The sequence below is a fragment of the Pipra filicauda genome, unplaced genomic scaffold (genome assembly GCF_003945595.2).
Source record: "Pipra filicauda isolate LSUMZ 115617 unplaced genomic scaffold, ASM394559v2 scaffold114_size2234877_pilon, whole genome shotgun sequence".
Lineage (NCBI taxonomy): Eukaryota > Metazoa > Chordata > Aves > Passeriformes > Pipridae > Pipra > Pipra filicauda.
The window spans coordinates 1,665,947-1,692,437 of record NW_024103596.1 but is presented as its reverse complement, the minus strand read 5'-3'; the positions used below and the strand labels follow the sequence as shown (position 1 = coordinate 1,692,437).

Genomic DNA, 26,491 nt, shown 5'->3' with positions numbered 1-26,491 from the left:
TGGACAACCACGGAGACCTTGCAGCCCATTTGTATGCAGCCAGGGTCCGGAATACCGTCCTTTGTCTGAGACAGTGGCAGACCTGAGCATGTCTGCAGCAAGCACCTTCTCCTGGGAGATGATTCATACATCCAACAGGCCACCCTAGCAAATGGGAGCAGGAAAAGTAGCCACAGACAGTCTAGGTCAGGCTGTAACAGCTCATCATGCCAGCTCTCACAGCCAGGAGGCTGCTTTGCCCTCCTCTTCATGGGCACCTGGACCCACCTCAGCCCTGCTGTTTGTGCAGCAGCTGGTGCAAGACCAAACGTGGCTGGTGAGACTGGGAGCAAGGAGGGTGGCTAGGAACCCTGCTGCTAGTGGACCTTATCTCCCATAAGCAGGAAAGCATAGGTGGAGGCAAGGCAGTCCATGGTTTCAAATCTTAAGTGAGCAGCTGGGGACTTGAGGACAGTGAATCAGGCAAGAAAGTTTCACTGATTCTCAGATCTGATCCAAATGATACAGCCCAAGGGCAGCAGTGCATCTCCTGACCCTCTGGGGACAAGGGACCACAGCCACCAGCACATGCAGCAGTTGGCCTAAACAGAGCCATGGTACAGCACATACATGGTCCAGGCACCAGAGTACAGCAGAAACAAGGCAAGAAGTAAAGCAGCAGTGTGGCTTCACCCAGCAGCATCCATCAGTAGGAAATGCAAGGAGAACCAAAGGAGCAAATCCACCCCAAAAGCAGCTCTCAGGCCAAGATCCAAAATAAGCAGCAAGAACTCCACATTATTAACACCTTCCCCCTGTGATCTGTGTGCTGCCAAAGTCCAAATTAACACCCTTGTAAAGAACAGGAGCAGCCACTTACCAGGAAGCCAAAAGCGATGATCTTGAGGACGCACTCCAAGGAAAACACCATGGTAAAGGCAATGTTCAGGTACTTCAGGGCCAGCTCATAGGTGTATGGAGCAGAGTAGTACTGATGGAAACAGAGAGACATTGCTAGCCAGGAGGGGGCCTGCCAGCCCTGACAGGCTGATAGACCTGATGTGGTCATGTTTATTGCTCTGGCTGCACCAAGACTTGCTTTCTTTCTCCACCCAGGACAAATCTGTAGTGGTCCATGTTCCTTGCCCTGGGGGGTCTCAAGAACACCTCCTCCTTACTTCTCTACCCCTCTCCCAGGAAAGCTGCCACTCCTTCTAAACAGGAGGCAGACAGTAAATTCAGATCTGTCTCCACTAGTTAAGAGGTCCAGATAGTTTGGGACATCTCACTTAGAAAAGATGTCACCTCCAGTTTGGGGCATGTGGTGTTTCAAGTGCCTATGCCAAGGGAACACATGCTCAGACTCTGCCTCAAAGCATCTCCACGACCAAAACACACTCCGGTCTCACCCTGATTAATCCTCCTTCTCCCCACTGCTCCAATCAGGACGGGCTCACTCTGACTGGCTCACCTTCATCATCAGCACCACGGTGTTCAGCGCTATCATGGCCATGATGGTGTACTCGAAGGACGGGGACACCACGAAGTGCCAGACGCGGTACTGGAAGGTGTGTCGGTTCTGGGGCATGTACCGCGTCAGGGGCTTGGCACTGATGGCAAAGTCAATGCAGGCCCTCTGGAATAAAACAATGTGCATCACAACCTGGCTGATGGAGACACGGGGGACAGTGGCTGCCACATTTCTTTCCTTCACGATCTGAGAAGGCACGTGGCCTGCGGGTTTCCTACACCTTTTCAATACCTGGGGAGCTCCAAGTTCCCCAAACTGCAAAAAACCCATGGAAGCATCTTCTTCCCCCCTTCCAGACTGTACCTCGTTCTTCTCCAGACTGCACTCCTCCATCATTTTGTCTCCTTGCTCTTGGAACGTAATGATGATGAGAGCCACGAAAATGTTGACAAAGAAGAAAGGGAAGACCACAAAATAGACGACATAAAAAATGGACATCTCCATGCGGTTGCTGCGGCTGGGCCCACGGTCCTCCTCCGTCACGTCCACCGAATGCTGCAGCACCCTGTGGGCAGACAGGTGAAGAAAAGCAACCAGAGGTAGGTCCTTCAGGGCTGCCACCACGTGGCACTTCCAATGGGACTCGCTCTGTACAGCCAGCTCTGTCTGTCCCCCTCTTGTGCAATGACAAGGTAAAGCTCTGTCCTAATCTGCTTTCAAGACCTTTCCAAGTAGCTACAGCTTGTTTTACGGTGTTTTGACTGTGCCTCTGATGGAAAATGGATTTTCCTGTGGTCTACACACAGAGAATAATACTGCCCAAGCTCACATGACCATGTACAGAGGTCTATTCCTATGGTCATCTCTAATATTGACCTAAAATGTATCACAGGGCCATAGAGAAGAAAGGATTATCTGTTATTCACTCCTTAAGGAAGAAGCTAACTCCAGCTACGGCCCCAGCCTCACAGGAGAGCTAAAAGCCCTTTTGTCTTGATATAATTTCTCATTGTTCCTCTCCTCCTTCCTGCCCAGCAGTTCCTCTCTCAGTCCCACCTGGGATCCAATGGGGATGTGATCACCCCCATTCAAGGGGACAGACAGAGAAGAATACTCACTGGGGCCAACCCTCGCCGGTGGAGACTGTGAACAGGGTGAGCAAAGCCCAGATGATATTGTCGTAGTGAAACTCATGGCGTTTCCATTCCCGGCATTTCACCTCCATCTTGTTCTTCTCATGGTCCACGTAGTTCCCTCTGCAAGGTTGGGAGAGAGCGATGACCTTGTTTTTTACACTGCCAGACTAAAGGATGGTGGGTGTAAACCCTGAGGGAAGCGTGTGTGTGCAGTGAGGGGCACCTCTCCTCCTGCAGGGATGGAGGGAGAAATGGGAAGAAGCTGGATAACAACCGTGAGGAAGCAGAGAAGGGGAAGGAAAAACAGAAGAGAGAAGGAGGAAAGAGCAGGGCCAAAATAAGGGTCTCTGCATCCCATGGAAGGATATACAGTGCTGACACAGCAATGGGGCAGGGCTCATCTCATGCCATCCAACCCAAGAGATACAGACAAGAGCGAGTCATGACCAAGGACTTAACTGGGAACCACAGCAGACATTACCCAGAGGTGTCAAGCAGCATCAACAGGGAACCTACATGCAGTCCTTCTGTGTGTCCTTAGAGCTGTCAGTGCAGTAGAAAAACTTCCCCTTGAAGAGCTGGACAGCAATAACAGCAAAGATGAACATGAAGAGCTTGTAGACAATGAGGATGTTGAAGACGTTCTTGAGGGATGTCACGACGCAGTCAAAGACGGCCTGCAGGAGAGGGCAGAGCTCACCTTGGGGAAACCACAGTCCTGGCAAAGGGCAGGACCAAAACCAAGCTGTCATGTGGAAAGGCATTTCCCACTCCTGGTGGGGAAAGGAGGAAAAAAGCTGGGCCTTCTCCCAGGCAAAAAGCTATTTTATAAAGGAGGTTAACACCAGAGTACCCACAGCACACATGTACGCCCCATGCAGCCCCCAGAGCAGCACCGGGGATGGATGTTTGTATCCTCAGTGTTCTCTGCAACCAAGGTAGCAGACCAGACAGGGGACCATCCTAATGATGCAATTAGCAGCACTCAGGACTAATAAGTAAACACTTTGTTGTTTTGCATTACCCCAAATAACAAGGCAGAGCAAATACCTCTGCCTGCAGCAGCAGCACCTCCCTTAGTGCTCTCAGCCCTAGTTCTCATAGCACTTCATGTGAAAAACATCCATATCCCTGTTACATGGTGGAGACAGGTATTTCCAGAAATTAATTGACATGGGCTGAATCCATCCAGTGATCAGGGAGAAAAGCTGGGGTCAAACCCCATGTTATTGTTTTTCATTCATCAGACAATTAACCACATGTAAATAAAAAACAGGGCTGCCTCGGTCTCTTTCTCCTTTCTGTCTCTATACCCCATCAACTAAGGTAAGGAAATCCATAACCCTGCCTGTGCCACAGGAATAATCCCACTACTGAGATAGGAAATATCCCTCCAGTGCAACACCATGGCAGCATAGCACACAAAACCCCAAGTCCTTTGCAAGCTGCTCCAGAGAGAAAGACCATAAACTCCAGAAAGAGATTTGAGCTCTCCAAACCCAGGACAATCTACTTTTCAGGACAGCATCTGGGTTTTGCTGCCTTGCACCCACTCAAGCCCCACTGGCAGAGGAACTACCTCTGACACCTTGCAGAGGTCCGGGCTTGCTTTCAATAACTCATTGCATCTCCAGATATAAAGCAGCCCGAAGGGTGCTGTGGTTGAAAACAGGGCTCCTAAAGCACACCCAAAGCTTTGAAAACAACTTGTTCACCACCCACGAGCAAATCGATGTGCATGGTCCCCTGACCCACCATTCCATGCAGGAGAAGAAGACAGGTGTAAGGCAGGAGATGGGAGTTGTTACCTTCAGCTTGGGCAGTCGCTTGATGGTTTTCAGAGGCCTCAAGACCCGCAGCACACGGAGAGACTTGATGGTCTTGATATCCCGGCCCTTGTTGGTCCTACCACGTCGGAGGGAGGCACACACACCCAAAAATGGAACGGAGAGACAATAACCCTGTAGACCTGGATGCTCTGGGGGTTTAAACTGCTGACAACACACCCCCCCCCTCAGCACGTGTGAAGGTGGGAACAGGAGGGGCACAAACGTGCGACTGCTGAGTGCTCAGCCCACCTAAACACATCTCCTCCAACACCCGCACTGACAGCTGGCAGAGATGAAAAATGAAACAGTGCTCTCCTCCTCGGGATTAGCACCTTTCCCCTTCACCAGGGAGCAGTGACCTTACCAAACCCCTCTGTGTGGGAAGCCTGGGCTGGGGCAGGCAATGCCAGACTTTCAGGGTAAAGGCAGTACAAGGAGCTCCCCTACTACAGGCATGTGCCTTTTGCAGGTGGGGCTCGCACAAGACCCCCACCATTGCAAATTGTCTTCTACCATTACTACTAGTTGCAAGAAATTAATAATAAAATGAGGGAGATGTACTCAATGGGATCTACATTGCCAGAGAAACTGTGGATGCCCCATCCCTGGAGGTATTCTAGGCAAGGCAGGATGGGGCCCTGAGTAACCTGGTCTAGTAGAGGTGTTCCTGCCCAAGGCAGCAGGGTTGGACCCTTGGAAGGGTCTCTAAGGTCTCCACAGATTGGGGCTGCACTTGCCTCCACCCAAAGTCAGCTGAGGCAGAGCTTACTGGTAGAATTACTGAGGAAAGCGCACTCATGACCCTCATTTCTTGAATAGGATGATTATTCCCAACCATAATACCAGGGGTTTTTTCTTATGTTTTCACTGCCCATGGACTAGATCTCAGGATGGAGCAGAGATCCTGGTGAAGGTGGCACAGCTTGGATCCACCAGGCACCCTCGAAAAACATCAAGGAAATGACTTGCAACAACAGATGCTCCCAATTACACGGCTCCTCTGCTAGGGTTAATGCAACAGGGAGCACAATAATGGGCTTAATCGTTAAGAGATGTAAACAAAACCACTAATTAATAGCCCTCCCTGGGAGCACAGCCCCACACATGCATGGGAAGCAACTGTACAAACAGCCCTGGGACTCACTTTACACCTCCTGGTTCCTGTTTTGCTCATTATCAGGGGCCTGGGCATCTGACTCAGGGCTGGGCCGAGGATCTGGGGGCAGTGCTCAGCTGGTGCAAGCTGCCACCAAGGACAGCTCAACTGCAGTGATTAACATCTACTAAGGAGGGATCTCTTCAGACCTCAGGGGTGCCTGCACAGCAATGTACTGCAGTCTCTGCAAATGCAGCTAAGGGTCAGCACTGGTACTGGACAGACCAACATCCATCTGCACCCGTCCCCCTGTGCTCCCCAGATCACCATCCCACAATATCCAAACCACCATAGTTACCCCAAAGCATTCCTGTCGGCGATCCAGCCCAGCAGCCACCAAACAGCACCAGCAGAGAGAGGGAAAAAGAGAGAAAAGAGGAAGAAGGTAAGAAAAGCATCAGGGAAGCTGCACAGCAACAACTGCAGCCTCTCAGGTACGGGGACCCTGTGGCAGCTGTCCATCACTCCATGCTTAGGTTGAAAGGCATGATGAGTAGACCACGCTGTGTCCTTCAGGATGGGGCATATTTCCAGGGAGAGACTCATCCAGCAAGCCAGGAGATCCTGCCCTCCCTGCTGGAGGTGTTGGGCTGGGGGCACATAGCAAAAGCTCTGCTGCAAGAGAAACCTGTAGAGAGCAGGACACTGGGCAACAGCAGGTGGGTTCATGGTCCTCCTTAGCCAAGAGTTGAGGGGGGGACCTCAAGAGTCAGCCCCAACCAGCCAAAGGTAAGTGCTTCCAAGGGAACCTACCTTCGAAGCCACAATAGTTCCCATCCAAATTCTGCCAAATCACCTCCATCGAGAAATCCACTGATAAAGAGCCTGAACTGCAGTACAGAATCTCCTGCAACCCAGCAGGACACTCACTTGTACAAGCCAAGGTGGGCTACAAGGTCCTTAGTTGTAACTAAACCTCTGTCCCTGTTTGAGCTGAGTCCCTGCCACGTGCACACAGAGCACTCAGCGCTGCAGGCAAAGCCTACAGGTAAAACATTTCTTAAAACACATAAAAGTAACCCCAGACCCTGGCTGCATGTTAGTCCAACAGGTGGAAGGTCTGTTGAAAAGGGGATAGTTTAACTTAGCAGCACTTCTCTAGTGGGACCTCTGTCCTGACCAGCCTCACACCAGGTTATTTTGCAGTATGTAGGCGTCCCTCTTTCTTCCAGACACTGATGTCAACTGGCAGAAGGAGATGCTGCTCTGCAAGGAAAGAGGCACCTCTGCTGGGCACCTGCCCTTGCTCACCAGGTAAGATGAGGGCTACACACTGACCACTGACCACTCAACCTCCCCACCACCTCTGGGCAGCTGTGCAGAGCCACGAGCAAGTACCACTCCAATGCACAGTGCCTCCTCAGAGGGTGCCACAGGAGGCATAAGTGAGCAGGGTCTTTAGTTATGGTTCTGGTTATTCCAGCTAACTGAATTTGAACTCTTTGGAGATTTACAGCTTTTTTATTCAGGCTGTGTATGGATTGATGTATTAGCTTTCCATGTGGAGAGCTATGGATGAGCCGAGACGGCCTCTTGCTCAGGATGCACAGGCTCTAAGGGAGGAATGGACAAGCCATGATGGCACAGGAAGAGATGGCTTTATGGGTGGGCTCTTGCTTACTGGTGATTTGGATGGGGCACCAACAGTCAGCAGATGATGTTGGAACCCCCGGACCAGCTCAAAGACCTCCTGGTGTGCCCACAGTCACACAGGACCCCTGTGGGAAAACCAAACCATAGAGGGGAGGCAAAATGGGGCAGAAAATCTCCACGGCACATCCCAGCACTTCTACTGGGAAGTGCTGGACTCAGTCACCAGCTGCTCTCATCCAGGTAATCGCCGCAGCCACTCCATGGCCATCACTGCCGACCCAGCACCATGGAGGAGAGGAGAGGGAGTACAAGAAGGAGGACAATCACCCCACCCCGGACCCACATCAGAGAGCTCATGGAGGGACAAAAAAAGGAGATGGATTTAAACATCACCACCAGAGTTTTCCTGTCAAGACCAGGAGGGAGGGTGGGAAGGAGAGTGTCAGGCTGGGACACGTAGACCTGGTGAACATCCTGCAGCTCCCGGAGGTGTCGCAGTGATGGGCTGCCAAGAGGAGAGGCAGGTGTTCTTATAAATGCTTTATAATGTATAAACCCATCGGAAATCACCGTGGATCCTTTGTTCCCCTCACTCCCAAAGCCATGAGATCATCTCCTCCAGCGGGAGCCACCGTTGGAGGCAGGGAGATGGACAATCCTGCAGGTTTACATTATAAAGAGCCCCCGTCCACAACACAAGCAACTCAGTATCTACCCAGCTACGGCTACAAGAGTGAGCAGGCAACATCAATGCTTGTTGCAAACGGATGTGGAGATGCCAGGGCCTTCTCCATGGGAAGGGGTTCTGTGCCACAGCCCATGGCGGTGATCACCCTCGAGAATTCAGCTGCCCCATGCCCAGAGGGAATGTCCTTCCCTCCGGAGCATGGGTGGAGGCAGGCAGGTGACAAGCAGGGCTGGAAGGAACACGGCAGCTTCCCCACATGCTCAGTGCTGGACCCTGCTAGCTCCCAGGGCAATCCCAGGAGTTGTGCCACCTTTGTGGGGCGGGGGAAAGGGGACAGCAAACACAGATTACTGTACTGTTAGCACTGGTGAGGACATTCATCCACCCAGGAGCAGGCTGAGCCATCAACCTATGCTCCTTCAGCCATCAACCTATGCTCCTTCAGCCATCAAAAGTCCTGATGGAAGGAAAAGGCTCCCTTGTCCTCCACTAAAGATCCTCAAACTATTCAGTGCATCTTCAGGCAGGTGATGCCCTTGAGCCCTGCCAGACATGCTCTGAGGGGCTGCCCTGGCAGAGGAGGGATCAGCCAGATCCCAAAGATGCCTGATCCACCCTTGTGGTGGGGCCCAGGTGGCCTCCCGGGGGCTCAGAGCATTGTCCCCAGCCAGCAAACTTGCCCCATGCCCCTTACCCATGCCAGGGTCTGCAGTCATCCCTCTGCCCTGCCCAGGGGCTGGTTCATCCCCGGGCTGTGTGAGCTGAATTCTCCCATGCTCTTCCCGAGGAGAGAGCAGGGGCTGAAAGCACCGGGCAAGGAATGGTGTGAGGAGGGTGAGGAAGGCAAAAGCAACGAGCCAGGGAGGGTGCAAGTGGGCGAGAACCAGGAGAAGGAGCTGCCGCCCAGTCTGGGGTGAGATGGGAGGGACGGATTACGGGCTGTAATCCATCGAGCGACCTCGGGGCTCCGACACAGCCGCCCCGAGAGCCTCGCACGGTACCTGAGCTGTGGACAAGGACAAGGCTCCAGTCTGCGTGGCTGCCAGGCCCTCCCCTCTCACCAGCACTAACGCCACCGCCGCCAGTGTCAGAGGCACAAAGAGAGAACAACAGCGTGACAAAGGAGCCCGAGTCTCTCCTCTCTTCTCCTCTCCCTCCTCAGGCACTAGCAGGGCACCACAGCAGCCCTGGGGCCTGCGAGCATCACCTTGGCACCACACATCCCTCCCTGTGCTGCATCACCTGCCCCAACCAGCAGCACACAGGAGGGCAGAGCAGCATGAAACTCATCCCTGGGTGCTCCTCCCCTCCAGGGCACAGGCACCACAGACATCCCAGTACCTGCAGGTGCCACAAGCTCCGTTCCAGAGCCCAACCACAAGGTGATGCTCAGCAAGGACACACAGCACCCTGCCCCCGTGGTGGTGCTGCGGAGGCTGCTGGCACAAACCCCACCAGCCACATCCCCATCCCTGCAGGGCTCCAGAGCAACACTCCCCCTCAGAGCAGAGGAAAAGTCATCAGCCAGGAGGAACCATTTCCAGCACAAACATGTTCAGAGGGCAGCTCCACCCTGCTGGCTACTGCTTCTGCTGTCTCTGTGCACCCCAAGACGCATAGCAGGTGTATAGCTCCAGCTCTGCCACCCTTATGTTTTCTCCCCTCTCTAACAGCCCCTTCTGCTCTGTTTCAAATCTACTTTCACCGTCAACCTCTTCCTAGCACTGCCAGCTCGCCTTGCCTTGCTCCCTGCCTGCTTGCTCACCACCATTTGACAAACAAGGAGAAATAACATCTCTGCAGCAGCCCTACACCACTGCCAGGAGCCATCCCAGCAGCAGAGCAGAAGGGTGCAGAGAAATAAAAAAAACAAAGTCAGGGTCTAGTAACCATAAGACAGCTGCACTCTTTTCCCACCACAGCCAAGGGAAGGCAGGGAGCTGACAAGGATGGCGGCCACTTACGCCAAGGCAAAAGCCACCAGTGCTCCCACCACAACGATGAAATCCAGGATGTTCCAGAGGTCTCGGAAGTAGGAGCCATCCTGCAGGATCAAGCCTTGATCAATCATCTGGAGGGGAGAAACAGAGAGAAAAACAGGCAAGGGATGAGCAGCTCAGACATCAAGTGGAAGCAGCCACTGGCAGGACAAGCTGGGGGACAGGGACATTGCTGGGGAGTAGCAGACTCATCCCTGTGTCCTGGGTATAGGTCAAGGAGCATATTTGTGTGGAAGCCTGGAGGCTGATAAAACTGGTGCTGAGCACTCTGGACTCCCATTGCTGAGAACCAAACTTTAGGGTCTCTGCCACCAAGATTTAGGACCAGAACTGAAAAACTGAGCTACTTCCCATCCCCTGCAAGGATGCTGCCAGTCTAAGCACCCACAGCCTGCAAGGGCTCTTACCTTGATAACCATCTCAAAGGTGAAGACGCCAGTGAAGACATAGTCAAAATACCTCAGGACCTGCAGAGAGAGGTCACGGGTGCTCTGCAGCCGCTGCCAAGCAAACAGGCCCACTTGTACCCACCCAGAACCCACTACCACTCCACACCGTGGCTCGCCTGGCTCAGGTGCAGACAGAGGGTTGGTTTCCTTGCCCCAAACCCAGCCTGTTCCCTAAGAGTTCAGTACAGTCATAAACCCAGCCTGTGTAGGCAGGAGGGAATAATTTCCTGTGCATGGCGCAAGTGGCTTGGGACTCATGCTGTGAGCTGGAACTGTGTGTCTCCACGCCAGTGCCTGTGAACACCAGCATCTAAAGTAGTTTAAGCTACTCTACTGCTGACAAGGTGCCCTGGTCTGCAGCCCGGGCTCTAAACCCCTCGTGTGGGAAGCTGGGGTTTACAAAGGAAGGTGATAAGGAAGAAGCCAGACTCCATGGCACAGTGCAGGTGCTGCCACCAGCTGCCCTGATTCCCTGTCCCACACGTGCCCCACCACAGAAGCTAAAATTCTACAGGACCTCTGCCTGCACTGCCCTGCGGGACCCGGGGAGCGGGAGAGGGTTGCAATCACTTTGTTGCGGTCGGAGTTGGTGAGGACGGGATCCTCGGCCGCCAGGGCGATGCTGCTGGCGGCGATCACCAGGAGGATGCACATCTCGAAGTAGCGCAGGTTCACGATGTAGTGGCAGGCCCTCCGCACCCTGTGGGGACACAGCCCGACACCCCGACCCGTGAGCCCCCGGCAGGCCCCAGCCACGGCCCACGCGCAAAACCCACCCCACGTCACCGCCTTCCAGGGCGGAAAGATGGGCAGCAAAGTCTGAGGAGCAAGAGAAGGGAGCCCAGGGTGAATTTGGGCTTGCTGACCCCTTTGCTTGGCTGTCCCATCCAACCAGACACCCCACAACCAGGCAGGGAAAGTCTCTGAGAAATTGGGGTGCTTATTCTTCCAGGCTGTTGGAGCTGGAGAAGAGCTACAGGGGAGTATAAAACTGCAGATAAATACAACAAGTAATGAATAAAAATCCCAACTAGCCATCAGCAGTTGGGAGAGAGAGCCAAGAGTGTGGTTGGCACAGAGGGAGAGCGTTGTGGGGCCTGGGGAACACCACAGCTGGTTATCAAGACTGTTTGGGAGATATTCAGACTCCCTCCCACGGGGATTCCCTGTTTTTGGTGATGTCAAGGGGTCTTTCCCCTTGCAGCCCTCCCCAACCCTGGGGCTCCTGTGATCCAAAAAATGTCTCACGGGTTGGTGGTGCTGAAGATGAACATGGAGCTGTGCGGCACCATCGCTTTGCCTGTCTCGCTTTTTTCCTTCTTCCGCTTCTTCTTCTCCATTTCCTCCTCATCCTCTTTGGTCTCGGCCTCCTTTAAGGGGCTGGCTTCACCATCTGTCTTGTTGCTAACTGCAGGAAAGCGAGAGCCTTTGCCCGGCCTTGCACCCAGACAGCACCCTGGGGTGTCCCTGCCACATGCAGGCACATGCAAACCCCCTGACTCCCACTTTAAATCCCTGTGCTGTTATGGGGAGAGGGACCCCCCCTCTCAGATGGAAATAAAAAGAGACGAGCTGCTGGGATGAAGCAGATGAAATGGGGTTTAACAAGGTCAGTTTTCACCATGCTGTTTAATTAATAACACTGTTTAAAGCAGTTCACCTTGACAGCGAGAATGCTGTTAAGGTGTTTGAGAGGCAGCAAGCTGGTGGAGGCTGTGCACGTGTCAGGAAAAACAGGGAATGCGAGTGTTTTGCCCAGGCGGAGAGGAAGGGGGAATGAGGAATCAGATGAAGGGGTGGATGGGAAGAAGGTGAGGAAGGGACATGGTCCGCAGGGGGTGGTGGCACATCAGCATTACATTTGGGGCTCCCCTGCGAAACTGGGGTGCTGGAGGGAGGTGCTGCAAGGAGCAGCAAAGAAATCCCCCCCTCCAGTTGATGGATGTGGACAGGAAAAGCCATGCAAGCGGCTTTCCATCCCCACAGGGTCCCCGAGGGCTGGGACAGGGGCTCAGGAAAGAGAGATGGGTCCTCACTCTGTACCACAGCGGAGTCGTGGACATCGATCATGATGGTGGTGCTCTCCGTGGCCTTCTCGGTGTTGGGGGTGATGGAGGAGAGGTCGGGCTCGCTCCGGCTGACGGTGCGACTGCCCTGCAGCAGTGCCTGCTCGCTGGTGTCCGGGCTGCTGCAGTCCTGCTCCGTCAGGTTGCCTGTCTTACCCCCGTGGGGCTCGGGGGCTGCATGTGGGGGGCTCCCCTTCTTGGCAGTCCCAATCAGATCAGCATCGCCGGCAGGGACCCCGTTTGTCCTGCAGGAGGGATGTGAGAGAAAACAAGGTGTGAGAGGATAGGGAGAGAGGATGAGGAGCTGTGAGAATGGCAAGATGCCCTCCCCAGTTACCAACCTGATGGACTCTCCGCTCGCCTCTGGCTCCCCCTGAATCAGCGCCTCGGCTGCGGCCACGTCCCCACGCCGGTCCCCATCCTGTGCTGCCTCCATGGTGCTGGCCTCCTCCAGACCCATCTCCTGGCTGGCCGAGCGGCTCCCCAAGATGCCAGCTTGCTCCTTCCCCTCCATCCGGGCTCTGCGGTGCCGGCTGCGCCGCTGGCTCTGCCTCATCCTGGCCCTATCCTCGACGCTGCCGCCTGCCCCGTCCTGCTCGCCCGGCTCACAGTTCCCATGGCATGATTTCTGCTGCCACATATCCTTGTCCCGCTTGGCCCGGGGCGATGGGCTCCTCCTGTCCTCACCGCCGCCGGGGTTGGCTCCCGGGACGGGCTGCTCCGGTCCCTCAGCCAGCGGCCGCTCGCCCTTGCCCTGCTCCTCGGCGCATTTCTCCAGGGTGACGCCATCCCCTGGTTTCTTCCTGCGGAAGATGCTGGCGTGGGGGTTGATGAGGGGCGGCTCGTCCTTGTTGATGCCCTCCTGGCTGGACATCTGCATGTGCCGGCGCAGCTGGCTGGTGCGCTGCTCCCACACCGACATGTGGTGCCGCCGCCGCCGCTCCCGCCTGCGACGGGGCACAGCAAGGGGTCAGCATCCTGGCTGACCCCACCTCCCACCAGGTGAAGCACCCGCCCCGGATTTAATCTGGGAATCCCAGGGAGAGGGAAATGCCACCACCAGGGTTACAGGCTGTGCTAAGACTTCGTCAGCATCCCTCTGGTGCTGGCAGGGGCTGGAAACAGGGCTGAGACTGTACTTCTGGCCCCTTCAGAAGGCATCGGGCTGATGGATGACCAGCCCCAGCAGCCTCACTGCTGCCCTGAAGCTTTCTTGTCCAGCTTCTAGGAGCAGACAGCACCCTGGCTTGCCCCACCCCAGACAGGCAGGGACCACCTTCCTCTTGTGTGATTGCCTGGAGCCACCTTAAATATGGGCCAAGCCCTCTCGCTGCATACAGGGACCCTTTTTTGCCTCTCGCCAGCACATCCCGGGTAGGAAGTCTGCCCCGAGGCTTGAGGAGCAGCAATTTTGACTGTCTGTAGGGGAAGGAGCTGTACTGGGCTTCTCTGCGTGGAGGACTAGGCTATGCCACGAAAACCTTAGCAGTGTCGTAAGTTCGCCGGCAAACGCCCTGGAGCAGACAGACGTGCCCTTCCCGACACACCTAAGGCACAGGGAAACACCCACGAGCACATACACCGCTCACACACCGCGCACGGCACATCCACGGGCGGCGACACGCACGTACGGCACAGCACCACACACGGGGGGTCCGGCACACACCCAACCACACGCACGCACGGACGGGGTGCACGGGAGCACACGGATACAGGCACACACGCGGCCACCCCCTCCCCGCCCTGCCGAGGAGGCCGGAGGGGAGCGGGGTGTGCCCCGGCCCCACGGACGCACAGACAGCACAGGAGCCACAGACGGACACGCGCCCCCGCGGCCCACATACAGGTGGCTGCTGCGTGGCTCCCACATCGACATGTGGTGTCTCCTCCGCCTGTCTCTTCTGGGGAGGAAAAATAAACGGGTTCAATCCCCCTCTTCGCCCCTCCTTCCACTCCTGTGGGCAGGGCAGAGAGGCGTCCCCCCACCCCGGGCAGCCAGCACCTCTTTGCCGAGCGGCTGCTGGGCAGTGAGTCCTTGCGTGTGCACAGTGAAGTCCCACTTGCACAACAGCAGTGGGCTGCCCACAATCCCACTGACACGCTGTGATCCATTCCGTGGGGGCCACGGAGCCCTCCCCACACCACGCAAGGGGAGAGCAGTCCTTCAGAAGCCTTCATACGTCCTTGGATATTTAACAGCTGCTTCAAACTGCTCCAAATTCACTTTTCCCAAGAAAAACGTGGCAATTGGAAAGAGGAAGGATTGCATCAGGCCAGCCCCAAGCTGCTCAGAGCTGTCACCATGCTGCCCTAGGACTACCGAGGGGAACATGAAGCTCCCCAGCAAATGCAAGGCACAAGCCCAGGGTGAGATGCCACAGAGCTCCTGTCACTTGAGCAGCCCCCACACAGAGAAGATTAACAGGGCTGGCAGTGTCCTTGACCCCCACCAGCAGTTGGGGAGATTCCAGGCTTTAACCTTCATATCAACACAGAAAAGATTCAGATAAGCACAGCTCCAAGCAAACTGCCCCAAGCAGATGCAATCATAGAATCACAGAATCCCTGAAGTTGGAATGGATCTACAAGGATCGTTGAGTCCAACCCTTGACACTGCACAAGACAACCCCAAGAATCACACCACGTGCCTGAGAGCATTGTCCAAATGCTTCTTGAGCTCTGGCAGGCTCAAGACCACTCCCTAAGAGTTTAAAGACATTCCCCGTTGTCCTACCACTTGTCAAAAAAAACACATTGTCAAAAGTCCCTCTCCAGCTCTCTTACAGCCCCTTTAGGTACTGGAAGGTGCTTTAAGGTCTCCCTGGAGCTTCCTCTTCTCCAGGCTGAACAACCTTAACTCTCTCGGCCTGTCCCCACAGGGGAGGCGCTCTGGTCACGCTGGTCCTTACAGCATGTGAACAGCCCAGCGCCACGCTCACAGCAGGGATCGAGTTGCAGGCACCCGCCACCGTCCCCACAGCAAGTGCCCGAGCCCCCGAACGCATCCGCGCACCACGCTGGGCACCAGCACATGACAGCACCCGCACGCGTCCATCTGGCCACCCACTCGCCAAACGGCCCCGCGCCATCTGCACGTACGAACACAACACCCCGACCGGCACCGCGGCCGCCCGCGCCAGCCCGGCCATGTGGGAGCGCTCATCCCGTGGGAGCACTTATCCCGTGGGAGTGTTCGTCCCCGCGCGCCGCCGGACCCCTCTGCAGAGGCAGGAATGCTGTACCGACCTGCCCGCGCTGGGTACCCACCGAGGAGTGAAGCCATCCGTGCCTGTGCACACTCAAAGGCAGAGGCCAGCTCTGCTCTGGCTTGTCCCTTGCTGTGCCGTCGCCACTGTCCCTCCCTGGCTGCTGGCATCAGTGCAGCACCACCAAAAGCACATCAGAGCCGATGCTCGCAACACACCCCACCACGGCATCACACTACCTGCCCCAAACCCTATCCATCCTCATGAGTGGGAGGAGCTGGAAAAAAAAGACCTGTGAATGTCAATACCTCTCATTTCAATGCCATGAGAACAATAAAGGAAAGGTTAGAGAATGTTTTCCCAACCAGTTCTACCTCACAATGACCAGAAAGCTTTATCAGGGATGTGCAGTGTGGGCAAATCCTTTACTGCCCTAATATATTCCATCTCCCCCTCTTCCTCTCTTCTATCTGTCCATTCTTTATTCTTTCCTACAGCCTAAATCCCTCTATTTCCTCACTTTATCCAACACATTCCCATTGGTAGCCAGAAACAGTCAGGACATACAGATTCCACCATCTTTCCCATTATCCCCCCAGGTACTTGGCCAGACACAGATTTATTACGAACATCCCATCACCCCCAAAACAAGGTGAAATCTGTGGCTGCTGGGAGGGCAGGCAGGGCTCACAAGTACCCCTGGTTCCTGATCCCCCTAAAACCATGAGTGGGGAGACCATCAGATCCCACCACTGCCAAACCAGGGAGGGGGCTGTTGCCAATGCTGCCTCCGACCCCCCCAGATCAGCACTGAAAACAGCAGTTTCTCTCAGCAAATCTGCAAGAGATTCTGCCGTGTACGAGCTTGGCTGGGTTTCAAAGCATAACGAAACCTTAAAATTCCCTGGGAAGGGATTCTATAAAAAAAAAAAAAAAAAAAAAAAGGGGAGAAAAAAAATAATCCCTTCAGCTGTACTGAAATGTACTGTTTTGGGAAACAAATCAAAACGCCTCGTTCCAATGTTGACTTTGAAAGTTTTATGTGATTTAGACCATATGACACTGCAAAATAAAGAGAAAAAAGGCATCTAGAAAGGAAAAAACAGAATTTTCTCCTGCTGAAACACAGAGACAAGGCTCCTTAACACCATGCTGCAGGTTTACGTAGTTTGAGGCTTTTTCTCCTTGCTCAAATCAAATTTCTGTACAATCAAATGTTGTTTCACAAACCTGCTCCATCTCTCCTAAGTGCATTCACTCCCAAGGAAGGAGCCTGGGGGAGATTTGTGACAGTGCTGCTCCCTTCTCCCCCAGCCCTGGCTGCTCTCTTGCAGCTCTGCCACAAAGAAATGCTCCCCAGGAACAAATATCACCTCTCCTCAAGAATAGCTTGAGATACCTTCCTCCTCCCCAGCCTCCTTGCCCACCCTTAGCATCAGCCCTGAGCGTTTGAGCTCATATTTGGGGCAGAAAACCCTTTTTAGCATATTTCTGCCATGCCCAAGCACTGGGCCTGCTGCTTGGGGTAGGGTCTGGCAACTTAAGGTCCTCCAGGGTGACCTGGTCCCTGAGCTGCCACCTCTCCAAAGGCACTGCTGCTCATGGGGAGCACAGTCCTAGATCTCAATCCATCCATCCATCCATCCATCCTCAGGAAGACACCCAGAGAGGGTCACCCCATGCAGGGACCTCTTTTTTTTTTTGTGGAAGCCCCCACAACTAGCCATACCGGCTCTGCTGCAGCTCTGTGCCCTTCTCAGAAGCCTGGCTGGGCTCAGGGGTTCACTGGGGTAGCAGTGGTGGTGGGAAGGGGGTCACTCACTCGATAGCTGGCATGTTTGGGGCAGACATGGGGCTGACTTCTTTGGCTTTCTGAAGGGCGTGCTTCTGGTTAAAGGCCTCCTCTTCCTCCTGCTCATCCTGCAGAGAAAAGAGGGGCATTGCTTAGTGGGATGATGGGATTTCAAGGGAAGGTGCAGCCATGCGAAGGATCTGCAGGGCTACCCTACATGCCAAAGCATGAGGGACAAAGGGGGGGGGGGCCTGTATTTCCAGAAACAGCCTTTATTTTCGTTGTGCTGTAGGGATGCAACTTCCCCACTACACCAGATCTTACTGAAGGCGTGAGCTCTACTTAAATAAGTGAACCCAGCCCACTCCAGGCAAGAGCTAGAACAGCCCCAGACAGCGTAGACAAGCTCAGCCCTCCCTTCTTCACAGCCACAGGGGCTACACAGGCATCCCCCTAACAGAGTGGGAGGTAAGGCATCCATGAATGACCCCGGCAGAGACCGGATTGATTTAATGAGTATGGTTGTGTCTCCGGAGCAAAAAATGTCATTAGGAGTCATTAGCGAGCATTCAGCCTTTTCAGAAACTCAGCACTCTCCTAATTGATGCTGCTGGCACTCCGTGGGGCTCTCCCATCCCTCTCACCCCAGAGGCAGCCAGCAGCCCCTGGAAGTGCCATCTGCACCCACTGTGGGAGGACAGGGACCCCCCCCAAGCACCCCTCAGGCAAACCAGCACCATGCTCCATTTCGGGTCAGATTTACACCAGCGCAGAAGCCTTGCAGTGAGCCCCAAGGACATGAATAACAGGCATGGGCTCTACAAAAATCTGGTCCCCACGGGATCACTGGTCTGCTCCAAAGAGCGGCAATGACCATTGCAGCTCTCTCCTATTCACAGTTATCCAGATGGTGCTCCAACAATTTAGCATTCCCCAAATATTTCCCAGCATGGTCTTAAAAACAGGTAAGCCCAAGAACCTTCTTAAGCACCAGTCTAAATTGCATCCTAAATCACATTCACCGCCCTGCGGGCAGATGGGGATTAAATACTGACACCACTGGAAAGTGCTTCCCACTCCACATCTCCAGAGTGCTCCAGAAAATAACAGTCCCCACACCGGATCCCATCTGACAGACGAGGGTTATCTCAATCTGACTGGAAGCAAACAGAACTGGGGAGCTTAAATGGAGAAACAGTTAAAGCCACACTTGAAGTGTGGGTGTTCCTGAAGAGATCAGCAGGTTTAAGCACTTTCCTAAATCAAAGTCTAAATGCCTTTGCCCCCACTCCCTTCACAAAAGAAGGAAAAGGAGCAGCAGGAAGGTACCTTGGTGAGTTCCTGGGCGTTGGCCAGGTTGTCCACGGCAATGGCCAAGAAGACGTTCAGCAGAGTATCTGTGAGCAGCTAAGGATGCACAAGCCGTGTGTTAAGGACATGCCTGTCTGCAGCTACCAAGGGAGGGTGGCCCTGATGGCTCCTAGTCAGCACAGCGAGGAGCAGCCAAAGGCATAAACTCCTCACTCATCCCATTTAAACAGCCCTCAGTGCACCTCCAGACAGCTGCTCCTCTGCACTTGGGCTACCCAGCACTGCCATGTGTGTGGTGGGTCTTTCCCAGTTGGGAGAGAAGGAAGGAGTAGTGGGTAGGGAGGGGAATGCTCCTAGAGAGTGTGATAAGGTGGGGTTGTCACCACTCAAAGCACAGCAGCCATGTGGATACAGTTTCCAAACAAGGTGAGGACGATGAAGTAGATGGAGGACCACATCCCTGAGCGAACGCCTCCCTGGGAGCGGATGCCATTGTACATCACCTCGTTCCAGTCCTCACCAGTCAGGATCTGCAGGAAAGCAACACAGCAGCTCTGTCACCTGCACCTTCTTGTCACCTGGATCTCTCCCACCAATACACAGGAGCCAAGTACAGAGACCCTGTGCAGTGGATAACCCAGCTCCTGAGCATCAGCACCTGAGGGAGATCACACTGGACATTGCTGAGGATTCACATCTCCTCAGAAGAGTTTTGAAACTCTTCATTTTCTGTAACAGAGGTGGAAGAGTTTCCATCTCTTGCCATCCACTTTGTTACACAGGAGAGGGAGGAAGCAAGTTATATCCTAACAGCTGATAGAGGGGAGCCTGTTTGGTTTAAAGAGCCCCTTCCAGCCATGGGGGAGTGAGTCCCAAGTCCTTTCAGTTGTGTTCCCTTGCAGTCCAGCTCCTACCTGAAACACTGTCATGATGGCCGCAGGGAAAGTGTCGAAGTTGGCTGATGGAGTCCCATCCATGAAGTTAAACCTGGAAAGGGGAACCGGAACATAAACGGGATGAAATACCAAGGTCAACAAACCCCTGACTGCTATGCTATCAGCTCTCTTGTGCTTAGGAGGGCCTTTCCCCAGTCCAAAAAAGGTCTCCTGAATATTTGGTGCGAGAAACCAAAAAGTCTCCTGGCTAGAAGGACCCCCACAGCCCAAAGGCAACCTCCGAGCAGGGACTTTTGTGTGGGAGAAGTACCACTGTTAGGAGCAGACTGAGGGGGAGGGCTTACAGTCTTCCTGGGCACCTAAAGAGGGTGTCATCACTTGGTTTTAACATCAAGAAATTCCTATTCCTCAGACTTGAAACAACCTACCTGCCTCCAAACAGCTGCATTCCCAGCAGGGCAAAGACCACAATGAAGAGGAAGAGAAGGAAGAGAAGACTGATAATAGACTTCATGGAGCTCATCAGGGAGACCACCAAATTTCTCAGGGATGCCCAGTACCTAAAGAAGAGAGACACTGCTGGAGCACTCACAGTGATGCTGACCTCACCAGCAGGAGAGCAGGAGTGACTGGATCTGGGCTGCAGCCCCAGTCTGAGATGGAGACTGACAGGTTCTGATGGTTGGTACGCACTTGGTTATTTTAAATATCCGTAGGAGACGAAGGGCTCGCAGGACACTGATCCCAAAAGAGGTTCCTGGTCTGAATATAGCCCAAACCACTTCAAAGATGCTTCCCACTGTGACCTGAGAAACAGACACAGCCACAAGTCAAAGACAGGCTCAGGACAGGCTGTTGCAGGAAAACACGATGTGCCTAAAGATGAGGCATCCACCACCCTGCCCAAGACCTGGTGTATCAGGATGGCACAGGGAGGCTGCCCCAGAAGAAAGGGCTCCCCTGCCCACTGTGAGGGCCATCCCATTCTCCTCCTTGGTGCCTTATGTTGCATCTCCCCCCACACCCACAGCATCTCCAGGCCTGCTTACCCCACAGTCAAAGCAGTTGAAGGAAGAATGGAAATAAAGGCGTGGCCCCATCCCGTACATCTTTAAGGACATCTCCAGCAGGAAAAGCCCAAGAAACAGGAACTCTGCATAGTCTAAAAGAGAAAACCCAAACATGCTACCCTGGGGACAGTGCATGCACCCACCTGTCACCATACAGCACACCACAGAAATGGGACAAGTCAAGGACCACACTGTATCCTCAGGATCTCAGAGTCTGGGATGAGGGAAGCTTGTCTGTGAGGAGCTAAATTGTACGTAACAGAGCATCAACCCCATGGCTTAATTCTTCAGGGTAGATACACCTGTGTCCCAGGGGTTTGGGAGGACCAGGGATGGCCAGCGCAGAGCAGAGCAGCTCTTCAGCATGATTTGACAGTGGTTGAGGCATTTGCAAAGGCATCAACCACATGACACCATAGGGGAATATTAGCAACCTGGATTTAAATCATTGCACGGCTGGAACTTGGCCAGAGAAACCAAGCCGAACAGCCAAGAGCCAGTGAAAAGCTTCTCCAGCTATTTCCTGAACGTTTAGCAGGCAAGAACCTGGCTCTTCCCCTTGTCCAGAAGATGCTTCTCACTACGACCAGCTGCCGTACCACACCACGGTGTGCTGGGATCCCGGCAGGCCCGAGCACACCATTGCAGATTTGGGTAGACATGGTGGTTGATAGGGACATTTTCAAGGTAAGAATAACAAGCAGCACTACTGCAGCAGCAGCAGCAGCTCAGGAGTAACACACGACTGCCGTGGGGCTGACCACACTGCTCTGCACTTTGTCCATGCTAGGATAGGCATAGGCATCGTGCCTTTGAGATCTGACCTTGTACCATGGCCCATGGGCTGAGGGGTGCTCCTGTAACTGGAAGCTTGGAATGCCCATGCCATGCTCTGCACCAAAATTTTGACTCCATGACCAGTCTCGTCCCTGCAAACTCACACCTTTCAGCAATTGCTTGTGGGCATTCAAAGACGTGTCTCCAGCAAGATTTCCATCACCACTGGTCACAATTTTAGAATAAATCCCACCAAGACCCACAGTCTATTTCTGTCTGTTGGCAAACGCATCGGACCTGAAGGACACGAGGCCGGTACAACCCTTCCACATTTGGTCACAGGACTGAGACAGCCCTTAGTGGCCACAGGGCCAAGGGCAAAGCTAAATTCCGTGGCTGTACACACTCCTTTGTTATCAACAGTGAATGTAATTCAGGTTATTCCCCACCCAGCTCCATACCAGCATGGTTCTGGTGGGGTTCATCCCCACGTGCCCTGAGGCAAGGAGCAAGGGTGTGCTGCAACCTCCAGCTACCAGAGACAAGAAGGTTTTGCCCACCCAGGCAAGCTCCTACACCTACACAAAGCCCAGGGACTCACAGAGGAAGTGGGTGAGCCAGGCTGGCTGGTTGTGATGGACGATGGCCACACAGGCAGTGTTGAGAGCCACCAGGCTCAGGACGATCCAGTAGAAGACCTGGGATTTCACCATGTGGCGAACAGAGATGCGCAGGAGTCGCTCCTTGTGTCGTAAGTAGGAGGCACTGTCCATTCTGGCACCTTTGAGGCCAGACTGACTCAAGGGGTTACCTAAAGGAAAAGAGGGGGGATAAGGAGTTGGGTGCTTCAGTCAAGGTGAGAGAAGGACTCGGATGCTCCAGCCTTCCCTGCAACATGAGACAGGACAGGCGGCTCACGGACATTGCTCTTAAGGGACACAACTTATCCAAATGGTTATTAAGTGGTACAGGTGACAGCAGCCGAACTAGCAGAGAGGGCTGATCTGTGACAGCCTCCACGTGATGGGTGTGACTCTGGCAACTCAATAAGCTGGCAGAGGTTTTGGGGAAGCAAGCTGCAAACTGCACTGACCCAAGGTTGGATGAAGAGGTCTTCTCTGTGCCAGCCTCCGCTCACCCACGGAGGAGATGTCGACACAGTGCTCGTCACTCGAGCTCATGGCATCTGTCCGGTTCCTTTTGATGGTGGCTCGCCTGAGCACTGGGAAGGGAAGAGGAATGGGTGTTGGACAGTGGCAAAATTCTGCCAGCAGCCAGCTCATTAACCAGGACCTGGTGACCAGTGCTTAGGTCTGGCAAGAGGGGTTAAGCTCAGGGGTTAAGCTGTCAATCCACCTCCCCACACCCCCCTCATAGGCTGCAGATTCCACTGAGGCACCCCCAGACCTCCTGTTTCAACTAGGCAGGCAGAAAGAAAAGTAGGCAGATTTTAAGGGCGTTGCTTGTCTTACCGTCTAAGGCTGAGGTCCCAGAATTTTTGTTCTCTTCAGCCAGCATGACTTCCTCTATGCAAAACACACAGTTCAGCATCAGGAGATGAGACACCATCAGACATCACTGCCTTGTACCTAATCACCTTTCCCAGCCCAGAGGCTGGCTCTAGGTTGCAAACTCTTATCAAGTATTGTTTAGGAGGGTAGCAAGTGGCAGCTACCACACACTGGGTCAGAAAGAAAAATTACTTGTAATCGTCCCTTCTCCCTCCACTGTCATTAACCTCACCATGAAGCTGAACATTGTAGTCAGGTCAGGGGCTCTACAACTCAACCCAGGGCCAAAACTAAGGCCTGGGGCTCAGGGCTCATTTCAAGATACCCATATTTTACAAGTCTGAATGCTAGATGAAAGTGTAAATCTTCCCTTCACAGAGCTCAACGCACTGACCTGATTCCTATGAGGAGCAAGCAAGGACATGGGCTGTGGCAACACCCACAGGCTGTCACACTTGGCTGGGTGTCAGCAGGAAGCCTGGAACCTCCACCACCCCAAGCCCTTGCTCAGGTCCACGAACCCCAAGGCAGGAACCAGTAAGTGCATCCCCTCCAGACAGCTCCAGGAGGAAATTTAACTGGAAAACCAGTCTCACCACTCACTGCTCTACATTCCCACTGCCCACCACTGCAGGGGACTCCAGCAAACGTCAAGAGAAAGGAAACCACTGCAGAGCAAAGCTGACAGCCGTGTTGTTCACAGCCTCCCCTGGAGATGTAGCAAGCCTCGTGTTCAGAACCTGACAGTTTCATGCCACAGAACAAGAGGTTTCATCAGCGGTTGGTGATGTCCTTGTTTGCAGCCTGGCCGGGCCGTCACACCGAGCTCACCCAACATCACCACGGGAGCACCTGAGCCACTTCAGGGTTGCAATGGATGTCGCTCAGCGATTCCCTTCCAGCCCTGCCACCCCACACGACCGGCAGTCTGTGGTGCCTGTAGTGCCCTCAGAGCCCCCCGGCCCACCAGCCTTTACCCGCTTTGTCTATCCATGCCCGGTATCCGTTGAGCTCCCGCTCGATCTGCTGCTGGCGCCGCAGCTTCATGAAGGCTCGGCGGTTCTCCACTCGCTCGCGCTCTTTGGCAAACTCCCTGGGGAAGGGCAGAAGGGAGTGGTGAGAGCAGGTCCGAGGGGCAGCAGGATGTGCAGGGGGCTGGAGAACCACGGGGATGGCAGGGACCAAGGGTTTGCCAAGGTGATTGCTGGGGAGATGCACAGCCATCCCTGGCCAAAGCACGGCCAGGGGATGGGTGAATGATCAGGGGGAGAAAAGGAGGCGTGGATGGACATGAGCAAACCCCCTGCTTGACTGTTGAGTCCTGCATGCCCCAGCTGGGAGCTGCCACCATTTAGGGAGGATGCTCCCAGTGCCACCCAACTCCAGAACAGGCTCAGCTTCTGTGTGTCCCTTCAGGGAATAAAAACCAGGCAGTGCAAAGAGACAGTGAGGGGATGGAGCAGGGCAGGTCATGTCCCCTGCCTTTACCTCCTCCTCTGAATTCCTTTTCTTCCCAGTTTCTCATTGGATTATTTTCCCAGGACTTGAGACATCCCTGTTGTCCTCCTCTGGATTTCAGTGTCTCACAAGAACTGTCCAGGTGTGATGACCAGCCCAGAAGAGGACAACAGCTTGGGGCATCTCTGCAGTGGGCAGGAGGTCAGGCAGGAAGTCAGGAGCTCCGTGCAGACCAGGGCATATCAAACACTGAGCAACACCGGCCAGAACTAATGCTGTGCCTGCTGCAGCCTCCAACATACGTGGTGCACAGGGGCAGTAGCAACCATGTGCTCACATGCACCCCTAAGCACACAGATAAACACACTCCTCAGTACACAAGACAGGATTTCACCTATAGCCCAGCCCAAAGCTGTGTGATAAGACACCCCCATTCGCAAAGTACATCAAACACAAACAGAAAAATGGAAATACTTGGCAGGGAACACAGGAGTGGCAATGCAGGCAATCTCCACTCACACCAGGGGCCGTATGTAAGATGATATGGCCAGACCTGCTTCTAGGAGGTCCCACAGCCCATGTTTGCACACACCATATACCTGGGGTACCTTGACCCGAAAGTTACACCTCCACTGATGGTCACATTTGCACACAGGGAGCATCCCTAATACCAGACATCCCCTCAGCACACCCTTCCTTCCTTGCCACATCATCAGGGGAGTCACAATCTGTTGGCTGCAGCTCCCTGTTCCAGCCCCAAGTCCCAGCATCCACAGAACTCTAGCCCATGCCCTCATTCCCCCTCCTGGTCCCAGGGTGCCCTGAAGGAAGCATGATTACAAAGAACAAATGGCACTGTTCTCTCTGGAAGATGAACATCTCTCTCCCCAGAGACTAGCAGCAATCTCAAGCCTCGAAAAATAAAATATGTTCGAAAGAATTGAAAGGATTGGTCTGTCTGCTGCAGTGAGAGTTCAAGTGCATTACCCCAGCTGAGCTATTACACCCCTGACGCCGTGTGGGCTCTCACATGTGTGTGTGTGTGCATGTGTTTGTGTGGAAAGCCCTGAATGTTCCCTGCAATCTCTTGTTTAAGGTCCCCAGACAATTCAAGCGTTTTTAATTCCACCCCAGGAAGGTGAAGTTTCCTGCCGCTCTGGCATTAAGCACCAAATGGCTCTCCCCCTCCAGCACTGGCTTTCAGACTGAAATGAAACTTTCTTCCCAGGGCAGGGAAGGGGAAGAGAACAAAAGGCAAGGAAGAGAAAAGCAGCCTAAGTGAAGGCAAGGAGGGTGGGAGGAGATGGGGGAGAAGGAAGGAGCTCCCACAGCCAACAGCACTTCCAGTTTTGGGTATGCCATGCCAAAAACCCTCCTTGCCCTATCTGGAGGAAAGGCAGGAGCATTTGGCTGTGCTATCATTCCTCAGTAGCCTTTGTTTGCAAATTTGGGATGTCAAAAAATGAGAAGATGCCATTTGCAGTCTGAGTTAGTGGGGAAGTTCCTGTCTTCCTCTGGTTTGGTCCTCTGGTCCTCCCAAGGCCTGAACCTCTGCCCCACAGGCCATAACCCCATGTCAGCCAGCACCTTGGCAGCACTTTTCCCAGCCAGACCCTGTCCATATAGAATCCTAGAATGATTTGGACTGGAAGAGATCTTAAAGACCATCTCATTCCTTGCCATAGGCAGGGAAACATTCCACTAGACCAGGATGCTTCAAGCCCCCTCCAACCAGGCCTTGAACACTTCCAGGGGTGGGGCAGCCACAGCTTCTCTGAGCAACCTGTGCCAGAGCCTCACCACCCTCACAGGGAAGAATTTCTTCCTAATATCTGACCTAACCCTGCCCTCTATCAGTTTGAAGTCATTCCCCCATGTCCTGTCACTCCAGGCCCTAGTCAAAAATCCCTTCTCCAAATCTCTTGTGGCCCTTTAGGCACCAGAAGGGGCTCTAAGATCTCCCCCAGAGCCTTTTCCACTCCAGGCTGAACAACCCCAGCTCTCTCAGTTTGCCTGCAACTGGGAGCACTTGGTAAGCTTCCCCTGCTTTACACCAGCTGGGAATCAGGCCACTCTGCCACCTCCTGCTTTGCCATCCCTGTC

At 54.0% G+C, this 26,491-nt stretch overlaps 1 protein-coding gene across 8 annotated transcripts in view; it reads right to left on the bottom strand.

Moving 5' to 3' along the window:
• CACNA1E (calcium voltage-gated channel subunit alpha1 E) overlaps positions 1 to 26,491 on the bottom strand; it is a 118,176-nt gene that overhangs the window by 23,600 nt on the left and 68,085 nt on the right. For 5 of the 8 annotated variants that reach the window (XM_027740558.2, XM_027740561.2, XM_027740557.2 and 2 more), the window contains 25 exons: positions 23,908 to 24,023; positions 22,892 to 22,945; positions 22,513 to 22,641; positions 22,021 to 22,230; positions 20,622 to 20,734; positions 20,266 to 20,378; positions 20,001 to 20,132; positions 19,591 to 19,663; positions 19,089 to 19,206; positions 18,695 to 18,762; positions 17,396 to 17,493; positions 14,212 to 14,268; positions 12,709 to 13,314; positions 12,338 to 12,612; positions 11,550 to 11,709; positions 10,872 to 11,001; positions 10,260 to 10,319; positions 9,817 to 9,923; positions 5,870 to 5,881; positions 4,395 to 4,491; positions 3,103 to 3,263; positions 2,569 to 2,706; positions 1,814 to 2,015; positions 1,451 to 1,615; positions 860 to 970 (listed from right to left, as the gene is read on the bottom strand). In XM_027740558.2, the coding sequence (XP_027596359.2) occupies positions 860 to 970; positions 1,451 to 1,615; positions 1,814 to 2,015; positions 2,569 to 2,706; positions 3,103 to 3,263; positions 4,395 to 4,491; positions 5,870 to 5,881; positions 9,817 to 9,923; positions 10,260 to 10,319; positions 10,872 to 11,001; positions 11,550 to 11,709; positions 12,338 to 12,612; positions 12,709 to 13,314; positions 14,212 to 14,268; positions 17,396 to 17,493; positions 18,695 to 18,762; positions 19,089 to 19,206; positions 19,591 to 19,663; positions 20,001 to 20,132; positions 20,266 to 20,378; positions 20,622 to 20,734; positions 22,021 to 22,230; positions 22,513 to 22,641; positions 22,892 to 22,945; positions 23,908 to 24,023 (3,505 nt within the window). The remainder of the gene's footprint in view (positions 1 to 859; positions 971 to 1,450; positions 1,616 to 1,813; positions 2,016 to 2,568; positions 2,707 to 3,102; positions 3,264 to 4,394; positions 4,492 to 5,869; positions 5,882 to 9,816; positions 9,924 to 10,259; positions 10,320 to 10,871; positions 11,002 to 11,549; positions 11,710 to 12,337; positions 12,613 to 12,708; positions 13,315 to 14,211; positions 14,269 to 17,395; positions 17,494 to 18,694; positions 18,763 to 19,088; positions 19,207 to 19,590; positions 19,664 to 20,000; positions 20,133 to 20,265; positions 20,379 to 20,621; positions 20,735 to 22,020; positions 22,231 to 22,512; positions 22,642 to 22,891; positions 22,946 to 23,907; positions 24,024 to 26,491) is intronic. The other 3 variants (XM_027740565.2, XM_039384175.1, XM_027740564.2) reach the window with 1 other exon arrangement.